General features: G+C 36.4%; 1 protein-coding gene across 4 annotated transcripts in view; it reads right to left on the minus strand.

Annotated features, from left to right (window-relative positions):
• Positions 1 to 13,129, minus strand: part of LAMA2 (laminin subunit alpha 2) — a 622,674-nt gene that overhangs the window by 415,221 nt on the left and 194,324 nt on the right. For all 4 annotated transcript variants that reach the window (XM_033235504.1, XM_033235503.1, XM_033235507.1 and 1 more), the window contains exon 4: positions 2,320 to 2,562. In XM_033235504.1, the coding sequence (XP_033091395.1) occupies positions 2,320 to 2,562 (243 nt within the window). The remainder of the gene's footprint in view (positions 1 to 2,319; positions 2,563 to 13,129) is intronic.

The following is a 13,129-nucleotide window of genomic DNA, read 5'->3' on the forward strand; positions in this document are numbered from 1 at the left end:
AATGAACAGATAGCCTAGGAGAGGTCTGAATTTAATACTTACTCTTCAATCCTATCATTCTATAACAAATATTTTGAATTATTTTCTGTTCCTTATTTCATTCACTTCCCTATGAGTGACAAATGGATGTAAGGAAATATGTCATAGAGATAGTTCAGTCAGTGGCTCCTAACAGTAACCATCAATAAATGGTTTTTAGTTAAGTGTTGTCTAGGAGTGAAAACAATATAGCCAACTAAAGAAACTAAATAATTAACTAACAAACACATCTTTTGTTTCATATTGGCAGGCTGACTTGGTTTAAGAAATGGAGAACCTTTTTTTTTTTTTTTTTTTTTTTTGAGACGGAGTCTCGCTCTGTCCCCCTGGCTGGAGTGCAGTGGCACGATCTTGGCTCACTGCCAGCTCCGCCTCCCGAGATCATGCCATTCTCCTGCCTCAGCCTCCTGAGTAGCTGGGACTACAGGCGCCCGCCACCACGCCCGGCTAATTTTTTTTTTGTATTTTTAGTAGAGGCGGGGTTTCACTGTGTTAGCCGGGATGGTCTCGATCTCCTCACCTTGTGATCCGCTCGCCTCGGCCTCCCAAAGTGCTGGGATTACAGAAGGGAGAGAATGGGTAAGGTATATGCTTGTGACATGCATTTTACATATCTGCCTAAGTGTATTTTGCATTGCTTAATAAATTTCTGAATTGAATCATTTTTAAAGGTATAGAATAGCCTTAAAATATTAGACAATTATTAGTTTTATGTAAACTGAATCTAGGATAAAAATTAATAAAAATTCAACTCAAAATTCTTTCTGCAGTCCCTACTCTCCTATCCTCAGGCCAAACTGGCCAGGAATTGGATGCCTCTAGGCACAAAGCAGGTTGAACAGCTGTTTGACTCACTGCATTTGAGTCCTTGTCATTTGGCAGATTGAGATATCTGCTGAGAGTACCATTTGGAATGTTTTCCCCCAAAACTGGTATTTTTGATCATGGAATTTGAAATATAGTGAAGCACTGGTATATATTAATACACAAATAGTGCCTAATGAGGGTCTGACAGATTTATGCCAAAAACCTAGTTTTCCCTAGAAGTGTTAAGAGATAACCCTAGATCAGCTGGGTTGGGCATGATAGAATGTATGGGTTTTCTGAAAATGTAAATATAAAAGATGATACTAGCTTCAGATGTGTGAGTATCAATGGAGATGTACATAATTAGGTACGATGAAAGGAGATGGGTCACATATACTAAAGGGAGACAAGTTAGGGAAATATACTAAAGAGGTATTGGATAATCCAAGAGAGTCACTAAGTCAAAGCTCGGGTATTTGAGAGAAGACTAAGGATAATAATAAAAATAATAGTAGTAACGGTTATTATTTCCTTAATGACAACAAAACAATAAAAATAGCACTTACAGAGTACTTAGTGTGCATTTCAGCATTGTTCTAATGCTTTAAATAAAATAATGCGTTTATTCTTCTTGACAATTATATGAGGTAACAACTATTATTATTCCTGATTTATGGGTGATGAAACTGAGGTGCAGAGAATGTAAGTAACTGGATCAAGAACACACAACGAAGCCAGAAAATAGAAAAAAAAAAAAACAAAAAAACACCAACCCCCTCACCCTCACACACAACTAATAAACTAATAACAACTGAAGCCATGGTTAGAATATGTGGCTTAAAATAAATGAATGAATCTCAAATCTTAACCACGGGATGAAAGCCACTGGAGAAGTAGAACATATTTGAACTAAGCATATAACCTAACTTGCACATCACAGAGAACCTAAGACTTCCTGCACATTACTGTTCCACAAAGCCTGACCCAGGGAAGAAACCCCACTGTAGGCATATGGGGTGACAGCAGGAAAACATCAAAAGATTGAAAGAATTACTTTTCATTTGGGTCTTTCATGTGGATTACATTTCTTCACAAATTCATTTCTTTTGTCTCTATCTCAGACCAAAGTACACACAAATGTAAGGCCACCTGTAAGGTCTCCAATCCTTCTCTAATCATTAGCAATCCTCATTGTTGAGAAAGTCTCTTTATATGTAAAATTAATCATTGACTTTCCAGATTAAACCTATTTCCTCTTCTCTGATCTTTACTGGAGATGGGAGACACATGAAGGTAGTTAAAATTCTAATCACCTCAGGTTTTTCTTTTTTATTTAATAACTCATTTAAATGTACTTTTGCTAAATCCTATTTTAAAATCTCCCTCACATTAATTACTGATATATTCAGGTCTTTCTGACAGGCCTATTTCGCCATCTTAAATGTGCTTAAATGGTGAGTTTTCTCATCTTACCTCTCCATTTTCTAAGGGGTGTATCTTGGAGTAAAATGAAGTGCAGATGACCTCATCGTCTTTGGCATATGACGGTGGCCCAGTGCGGGGATAAATATTGTAAAGGGTTAGGCACTCCGTATCTGTCACAGCATGATACTGCCAGGGCTTGTACTCAACATCATCAAGAGAGCGTTCCAAAATCCAGTTTCCAGGCCGAGGGGAGTTAGCTGCCTTCACAATCACGTATGCAATCTGGAACACCTAGGGAAGAATAACAACAACAATAACATTGAATTCCCAAATATTGTCATCATTTTATGTCAAATATAAGTCTAAATGCTACAGTAGATTTTATTTCAGATTTTATTCTATAATCTTATAATGTTGTCTAAAATGATTTTGCCATTACAGGTTCATATTTAATAACCTTTTTTGCTAAAAAGTGATGTTTTGTTTTGGCTTTAAAAGAAATGGATTAAGACTGGATTTTAGTTTTGTAACAACTCATTGGCAACATTTCACCTGACATTTAAAGTTCCATTATAGTTATTACCACCCAAAGCATTTATTAATAGTACATACCAGTTTACTCACCTTACTATGTTAAAGACTGTAAAATATAAACTAGAAATTCCCAGTGTGAATAGTGCTTAATAGTTTAGAAAACATGTTTACTTATATCAGATAATCCTCAAAAAAGTACCATTTAGAGGGAGTTAGTATGGTATAGCAAAAACAACATAAACACATTCCTATGTTCAGATTGTGGTTCTAGCATTGTGGCAGTAAACCCTCAATACATGTCCATTCATTTACAGTCCCAAATAGAAAATAATGGATGAGAAATTCCAGTGTTATGAAGACAACTGATTGAACCTGAAACACATTAACTGAAGGGTTTCTGTACCTACTCTTTACAAAAGGTAAACATGCAAGAAAAGAGGCGAAATAAAGAGGTATTGTTACTGTCGACAGAGTGACAATGGAGAGGAATGTAGCAATGCTCTATTTACAAATTTGTATAGCATTTCAAGATATAAAAAAAGAAATATTCTAAATGTTTTGTGGTAGTACATATCTGTGTCTTTACCAATGTAGTCCAAAAGAATAGTGCAGAAACATTATAGAATGACATTTATATACAATGTTCTAGGTAGAAAGACAAATTAGTTTAAATTACTATTCCACCATCAATGTGTTGTTAATACAGTGTAATAATGAGACAAATGGAAAGTGCTATAATAATAAAACAGTATGATATATTCTTGACTAGTAAATGCTATGAGGTATGAGAATTTGGCAGCTCTAAGCTCTAAGTGGATGAGATCACTGGTGGGGCACAATTGGGAGGACAGGCTCACTACAAAGTGATTAACAGGCCTGCTGAGCTAGAGGGAATCCTGAAAGGGATGCTCTAGAAATAAATTTTATCTGCTTCGTAGTTTTGACATGGTAGCTCATGCATGCATGTATAGGATCTATGGTATACCATAAGGGACTAGATTTAAAAATATAAAAAGTTGGTATGAAATGGGGTAATACAGGTGGCTCTGATGCTAGTCCTTCGAGATCTTTACTTGAATGCAGGCTTGCTTGAGAGCCATGGAGGGGAAATCACCCATTGAATGAGTCAAAGTAGGGTTAGTATTAGTCTTTTAGGCACAGTTGTGGAACAACTAGTTGATAAAATATTCATATGCTTCTGTACTTGTTGACAAATCACTGCTGCCCAACCTCCCAAATGCCTCTTCTCCCCTGAGACCAGCTGATTGGCTCCAGCATAGGAAGGACAGCCAAGATATTTGTCCTGAGGCGTCTGGGCTTTGAGAATTCTGTTTTATTGAGTATCACTGCAGGTGAGAAATAGTGATGAATTTATATTTACAAAGGCACATAGATAAGTATAAATGCAGATAGACACACATATCTATGTATGTGCCTATAACTGCTTGAATATGCCAAGACATTTGGGGAGAGGAAATATGTGAACTTTAGGAGTCAAGGAAAAAGGAGAAGGACTTTTATTTTCCATCCCGCATTCTACTATATTTTTTGTATGAACATAAATGTTTTACTTTTAAATAAAATTATCTTTAAAACAAAGACAAAGTAAAATAAGTAACAGAGAAAGGGCAAAAGTAGGAACAACATAGAACATGTTACACCAACCATTATAAAAGATACTTGCTACTTATGCATTTTTAGGTATTATTCGTAAGGAATTGCTTTTTAGGCAGTTCATATTGAACAACTCATTACATATAATTTCTTTATATAGAAATTCACCAAGAAACATACCAATTGATTAATCTTATAAAATGCACAGATAGAGTTGTCTCTACTATAAAATATGAAATATCCTGGTCCTAACTACTGGTAATCCCAAAGTATTCCTGACAAGGTCTTAAAATGATAAAGAAGACAAGGAAGATGAATAACTAAATTGCTGGCTTGTAGAGGCCAGGGCCTCTAGCTTTTATACATTTTTTTTTTTCCCAGATTGAGTCGTGCTCTGTTGTCCAGGCTGGAGTACAATGGCACAACCTTGGCTCACTGCAACCTCTGCCTCCCAGGTTCAAGCAATTCTCCTGCCTCAGCCTCCCTAGTAGCTGGGATTACAGGCAGGTGCCACCACACTGGGCTAATTTTTATTTTATCCTATTTTTTTTTTTTTTTTTTGTATTTAGTAGAGACGGAGTTTCACCATATTGGTAAGGCTGGTCTCGAACTCCAAACCTCAGGTGATCCACCTGCCTCAGCCTCCCAAAGTGTTGAGATTACAGGCATAAGCCATCGTTCCCAGCCAGCTTGTACATCTTTAACACATAACCCATTTCCCATTAGGAAAAAAAATATACAGCTCACTGCCAGCTCTCATTTAATTTTACATAAACATGTGTTTTGAGGCTGAAGCAAATTTTACTTAATTTCAAAGTGAAAATAAAATATAAAAACTGTTCTTAGAGTTATTTCTAAATAAAACTTATCTCTAATCCTAATGTAACAGAAATGTATGTGATGATCAGAATTTAATAATTTTTTATGTAGGAATGCTGTATTTTCTAGGATTTGACATTTCTGCAATCAATAAGTACTATATTTTGTATATGGAAATACTACTATCAAACCCAGAAGGCTATAAATAGAATGATGTCTTTTGTTTCCAAAGTCAATGTGAGAGAGCATTGCAAAAATAATAATAAAAGTGAAAGATTTCGTGGCAAACTTTGGGGATAATATTAGGATGGTAATCCACAAGTTATCTCGGGGTAAACACTACAGCCACAAGTGCTGCTGGCGAGTATTCTTCGGGCAAATGAGAAATGCGTTACAGATGCTATATTTCTTATTGTAATTCTTCTGAAACGGTGGACATTTGATATTTATTACGTTTAACTGGATAGCCAAAATCATGTAATGTGCTTCTATGTTATGGTTATTAGTTTTACACTGGTCTTTTCTGTTTGTTAAAGCTTGAATCCCAGTTAATATATATTGTCACCTGCAGGAACTAAGGCATACATTCCTGGAGTGTTTGTCCTATTAGGTATCTGTGAGTTGAGACAATTACTTAAACTCTTTTACCCTCTGCGGTCCATTGTTACTTTTCTAAAGACACAAGGAGGGAAGAGATAATGAGATAATGAATACAAAATACTGCGTGTTCTTGTGAAAGAGAGAACCTATGTAAATATTTCAAGTGAGCCTGTTTCCTTCCAGAAAGAATAAAAACATAGAGATATTTTTTAAAGATATAAAACAAAAAGATAACAAAGCATATTAGAGATCACAGGTACTCACTAAGAAAAATAAGACTACACTAAGGTTATGGATAAAGAACTTTGCTTAGAAAGCACTCAACATGCAAATATGGGACAGGGCCAAGTTCTCATGCAGCTACAATGTGGATTTATGACTTCATAGCTCCTGCGTTGGCTCTGGAATAATAGATAAAAATAATCCATGAAGAGAAGTTCTCCTAGAGACGCCACAGACTCTCTCTATAATTCAACATAACTGCCAGTAGTAAGTGACATGGAAAAGCAGTCACCGCCTTAGAGAACACTGAATGAGTCCCATTTCAAAACAATATCCCTCTTTCATTTATTTTCTACGGGTTCTTTCACATTCCATGCAAAATTAATTAAATTTGTTGGCATGGAATTTCTTTTGGACTTCTTAAATGACTTGAAAGTCATGTAGTTTTTGAGTAAACTTTTAAAATGTAGTAAATAGCATTATTAAAAATGTAACAAATAGCAGTATTCTTAGCAGGCTTCAGAGTAACTGTAAAAATTTTAATAGTGATTTTCTAAGTACTGTACTCCAAATATTTAATGGCCCTAATAAAATAACTCTCTAATGTTATCTATGCTACTTTTATTAACTGTGTCTTGTTTTCATTATAAAGACTCTTCAAAATCAGTAGTTATAATACCTCATTTCCAGATGATTAACCCCCACCCCAATCTGTTCTCATGTGCAGCAAGGAAGGCAAACACTCCATTAATAAATATTAAAATGCTATGACTGTTAGGCTTTGAGGAACCTAAGATAACATCGCATGATACCCCAGTATCTTTTCTGTTGAAGGACACTCGTTATAAACTTGGTGTCTTAAAAAAAAAAATCCCAAATAACTTTAAAAACAATACCAAGTGTTTGACAATTTACGTAACAAAGGAAGTTTTCTATTTCATATTCCATTTGTTACTCATTTGCATGTCATCTTACAAAATATCATTTAATTACTGATGCAGCATTGAATTAGGTGTTCCTCCTACAATAAGAAGAGTATTAAGAACTTGATCTCATTTAGTGTGGAAATGGAGAATAGGGTCTTTCTAAAGCATCCTTTAGTCTCAAAATAATAAGCAATGGACAATGATCATCACATAGAGTTATGTTTTCCGATCTTTTGAACATCATGGCTAAGATAAAATGATATTTGTACAGTACTGGGGTTTTTACCAGTGTTCAGGAGCCCTCATAGCCTGAAGTGAGCAGCCCAGGACCTCTGGCTACTCTAGACCCTGCCCTGCAGTTGAATATCTTAGCTCACCTATACCCATGTCAGTAAGTCTGAAAACCAGAACCAGTTTCTAGCACATGCACGGCTAAGTCTTGACTTAAAAAAAAAAAACCTCAGCCGGGCACAGTGGCTCAAGCCTGTAATCCCAGCACTTTGGGAGGCTGAGGCAGGTGGATCATGAGGTCAGGATTTCAAGACCAGCCTGGCTAACATGGTGAAACTCTGTCTCTACGAAAAAGTACCAAAAAACCCCCCAAAAATTGGCCGGGGGTGGTGGCAGGCTACTCCGGAGGCTGAGGCAGGAGAATTGCTTGAAAAGCGGAAGACGGACGTTGCAGTGAGCTGAGATCATGCCACTGCACTCCAGCCTGGGCAACAAGAGCAAAACTGTCAAAAAAAGAAAGAAAAAAATCCTCTACTATGATACTCATGAACCCATTGTATTCCAGATCCTTTGTCCCCAGAAGAATCACAAATCTAAGAAATGCTACTAAAGAGTATTGCGTTTTGGAGATTTACAGAGACTTTTGAGCATCACTGTCACACATGTTAAGAGACACAGCCAAAGTGTGATTCTGTAATAATGTAATAAGGCCACAGGACTTCTGTTTCCTTAGGATGATCTCCACGAAAGCCATAAAAATATTAATGAAGGTCACTCTCTATGGAAGACAATGCTTTATCCTTTTCATAGGACCTGAATTACTCTCTTCTATTTATTCTTTCTTAATCTCTCAAGAGAAGAGTGTGTGTCTAATTTCTGCCCAATGTTGAGCTCTGCCTCTTTCCCACATTGCTATCTGTCCCTGAACTCCTATAGCAAATGGATGTACATGGAACAAAAATGTTTCACTTCTAAGGAGGCTCTGCACTTTTCTCGTATGTGCTCTTGCCCATGTTACGGATTTTAACATTTCCATGTACTGTGATGCCATCTCTAATATATTTGGAAAGCTCATTTGTACTCTTAGTGCTAGTAGTGTGTTTTTCAGTTCTCTTATTTATCCAAATAGGAATGGTGGCTTTCATTAAGTGATGAGAGTTATACAACATCATAACCAGAAAGAATCATAGACATCATGTTTTCAAGCTTAGTACCCATTGGAATAATCTGGGAATCTTCACAGAACTGCGGGTAATGTCTCTCTGTTTGAGTTGATACCTATAGCCAAAGCGATTATCAGCTCTTCCCCTGTGACTCTAAAGAAAAAAGAAAGAAAGAAAATAGAAACCAATAACAAGAAAAGGATGAGAAGGGTTTAGCATTTTTCCGGAAGGTCTGCAGTGAGCTGCTGAGGAAGGAGAGCGGAGGTCATGGCCTAAAGCACTGAGTGACTGCAGCAGAGCAGAAGTCTAGAACCTCACCGAGGGAGGTCTGATGAAAGCAGAGGTGAAAAGTGGGCTGAAATGGAGAATGTATTAAGTCTGTGTACAACAGAGGATTCACTCAAAGCCCCATCCCCACCTAAGCCACACAGAACATGGCTCCTACTCTGTTACAAAAATGTCTAGGCAATCTCAGAAAATTAGTTGTTCACTCTCAACTTAAAAATTCCCTGAAAAGATCCTTATACAGATTCTGACAATGTTATAACTGAACTTGTTTAAGTCAAGCTCCAATGATAATAAGTTTTTAAATAATGTTTTAAACTTTAAAGATTAACGTGGAAATACATCTAATTATTATTTTCTGTGTGAGTTTTATGTCCCCTTATAAGTTTCAATAAACCTAGAATAACGTGGTGGGGAATTCAGGAGGAGCTTGCCCACCCATATTTTCTATCTTCAGGTAAATTTACTTCAAATACTTTCCCATAGTGAAACGATTTGCAATTGCCACTGAGTTATTAAGTTCAACCCACTTATCCAAACTCCTACCCCTCCCCCGCAAGTGTATACTGCAATTGCTAAGCATGAAATTCCTGAAGTCGCAGGTACACTAACAGGTCATTTCACCTCAGGGTAACTGGCTCCTGCGCTGTAAAAGAAAAAGAAATACTCTGCCCCCAATTAAAACAGACTTTTTATACTCACATTAAACTCATAAGAAGTTAACAAATCGGAAAATGAATTATTCCACCACCCCAGAATTCCTAAGAAATAATAATCTAACTGGATGACTAATGATAATCCTTTGAAGAGAACATTTTCAATTATTTGTTGAAATTGTTTTTCAAAAGGGTTTAAATCGATGCCTAACTCTTCAAGGGACAGTATTTGAAGGACTTCTCTATCTCACTCTGCAAGAAAGCAAATCTCAAATTCTAGCTCTGAAAAATAGCAAGTTATTTTTAATGTCCCTAAGAGAATATATAAATGTAATGCAATTTCATTTTTCATGAAAATGTTAGTTTTTTTCCTTAGTGCTGAACAACTTGATTATAAATGTGATTTGGAAGAATTTTAACAAGTAACAATAAGCAAGAAAACCCTGAGGTGGAAGAGCAATGAATGGCGGGATTTAATGTTAAATGAAAAAAGCAACATGGAGTAAATTGCTATAGTACACAGGACACTACAGTTTACTACAAGGTTCACTGTGTATAGTTTACTGTGCAGCTTACTATGAAGGGAGCCCCCATAAAATGATGGACCTGTGGCCATTAATGCTGGTCAATGACCACAAACATCCCCAAAAGAGAGACACTCAGATGGTTTCTGCAGTATGATGGAAGCAAATCTATAAAGTGGTTGTGCCAGACACAAGAAAAAATGCTCATCATCACTCGCCATCAGAGAAATGCAAATCAAAACACAATGAGATATCATCTCACACCAGTTAGAATGGCAATCATTAAAAAATCAGGAAACAACAGGTGCTAGAGAGAATGTGGAGAAATAGGAACACTTTTACACTGTTGGTGGGATTGTAAACTAGTTCAACCATTGTGGAAAACAGTTTAGCGATTCCTCAGGGATCTAGAACTAGACATACCATTTGACCCAGCCATCCTATTACTGAGGATATACCCAAAGGATTATAAGTCATGCTGCTATAAAGACACATGCACACGTATGTTTGTTGCAGCACTATTCACAATAGCAAAGACTTGGAATCAACCCAAATGTCTATCAGTGACAGACTGGATTAAAAAAATGTGGCACATATACACCATGGAATACTATGCAGCCATAAAAAAGGATGAGTTCATGTCCTTTGTAGGGACATGGATGCAACTGGAAACCATCATTCTCAGCAAACTATTGCAAGAACAGGAAACCGAATACTGCATGTTCTCACTCATAGGTGGGAATTGAACAATGAGATCACTTGGACACAGGAAGGGGATCATCACACACCGGGTCCTATTGTGGGGAGGTGGGGGAGGGATAGCATTAGGAGATATACCTAATGTAAACGACGAGTTAATGGGTGCAGCACACCAACATGGCACATGTATACATATGTAACAAACCTGCATGTTGTGCACATTTTTAATGTTTTTAAAAATTAAAGTATAATTTTTAAAAAAAGAAATAATCACAAAAAAAAGTGGTTGTGCCAAAAATGTGAACCCTGAACCAGAGTAACTCTCTAAATTTACCTATCAGTTTTTGGGAAATATAGTATTAGAGAAATATGCAAACAGTACTACAGGAACCCTAAGTAGCAAAATGCAGGATGTAAGAAACACTATTGGACAAACAACACGGTTTCTTCAAAAAAATAAGTTGCAAGGAAATAATAATGTTATAGATTGAGAGACCTAGGTATATTGAACAAATGCAATATGTGAGTTCATGTGAATCCTGATTCAACTGTTTTTAAAAAACTTGGAAGCAGGTGTGATGAATTTGAATACTGAGTAAATATTTGTTAATATTAAAGAAGCAGCAGTAATAGTATAAATTTTTAGATGTGACAATGGTTTCCTTTATAAAATAGTCTTATCCTTCAGAGATACATAATGAAGTAGTTACGAAAAGAGTAATACATATGGAATTTGCTTCCCAATAATCTGGAGAGGTGAAGTAGGATGTGGATGAGTTGAAAACTGATAGAAGAGGGGTCCTGAGTTAATACTTACGGATGGGTATTGGGTACATTTGAGTCCATTGTATTCTCTATACTTTTGTGTATATTTGAAAATTTTTATAATCAGAATAAAAAAGCTTGCTAATACATTTCATTTTAATAAACAAACTATTGATTGCCTTTCACATAATAGTATTACTATTACTGGTAATTTAGTGCTTTCTCTTACAGAGCAAACCTTTAATGCATTTTCTTAATTATCTTGATAAATGGTTAACTCTGCCTCTTACTGTGAACACACTGCATTCCTAGCTCAAGAAATATGCTTTAATAATTCTTTCAAATTAATTATCAGCTCTAAAGGGCATTGTTGGCCCATAAGGTCTCACAATTTTAGTCCAGTCTTAAGAAAACGAGTAACACGAGTGAGCAGAGACCAAATTGGAATGAATAAGGTCCTCCCTCAGCTTATTAATGCATTTAGTACTCCATGCTTCATTAAGTTGCTATCATTTTTAACAACGCTGGCTGCAGGGAAAACCCAGGCAAGCATTTTCCTTGTCTTTAGCATTACCCTTGACATCTATTCTCTTCTCACATATTTCTCTCTCATTTGAAACAATCTATGGTTTCAAAAGATTGACCTGCCTCCTGTGAATAAGTCACTGGCACAGCATGGCTTTCCCACCAGCTACTGGTAAAAGAGCAGGTAGGCTGAGTTCTCCATGGAACATGACAGTCCTTTCAATAAAACCATCACAGAGTACAACAATGGTGTGAATCACAGACAATCAGAAATACGACAGTTTAAACTTGCCTTCTAAAAATTATTCACCCTGGAGAAATACCTGGCATTGCCTTTGGTTTTTGTGCTTCTGTAGTTACCAAGGTAAGAAGAACCTACACGTACTCCAATTTACGACATTGCACACATAAATGAATCACTCTAGTTCAAAGCATTTGGGGAATAACAGCAAAGATTTGTAGTGATGGGAAGTGTTAGAAGTATAATGTTAACAGCATAGAATAACAAATCAAAGACAGTAGAAAGTTTCTCATCTTGGTTCATGAATTCTTTCAACAGATCAGAGTCACTTAACAGTCAATTTTAGCTATTGCAAACGAAATACTATCATCTATTTTCAAGCTTATATATTGCCCCATTTTCTTATCCTTCTTGAGGGACTTTCTTAAGAGTAGCCTGTATCCTCTGCTGTTTATTACTTTACCACTCCTTTTCTATTTAATCCCCTGCAGCCCATGCATTGCCTAATCACCCTATTATAATCACCCTCAGGAGCTATCATAACCTGGTTGCAAAATTCAGTCTTTTTCTCCATCATCATCATCTTTAAAGTGTCCACAGATCTTGATTATATTGTTTTTCTCCTTCCTGACACTTTCTTTGGAAAAGTAATATCTATTAATAATTTAGAGATTTTCTTTTAATAAAAGGAAACCACATTTTCCTAATACAGCTCCTTGCCGAAAATGGAAGGTAAACAATGGCAGAGGAGAGAATGAAGATAGGAGTGTTCAGAAGACAGCACTAACTGAATTCCTCTCCAACCCCTGCATGTGTGCCCCTGCTGTGGTTCTTATTAATTAGAGCTTTTTAAACAAAGATGTGTCCCAATGTTCTAGTTCCTAATAATCTTTTCCTTGGGGAAAATAACATTTTATTCAGGACCTACTTTTTGCCAGGCACTTTACCACACAGAAATTTGTTTCTGCTAACAAGAACTCTAAGAGACAGGTAGTAACTGATGAGAAAATGGAAATGAGACAGGCTAGTTATGGTAGAGTGAACAATGGTCCCT

This window comes from Trachypithecus francoisi, unplaced genomic scaffold, assembly GCF_009764315.1.
Source record: "Trachypithecus francoisi isolate TF-2019V2 unplaced genomic scaffold, Tfra_2.0 Lachesis_group15, whole genome shotgun sequence".
In the NCBI taxonomy this organism is placed as follows: domain Eukaryota; kingdom Metazoa; phylum Chordata; class Mammalia; order Primates; family Cercopithecidae; genus Trachypithecus; species Trachypithecus francoisi.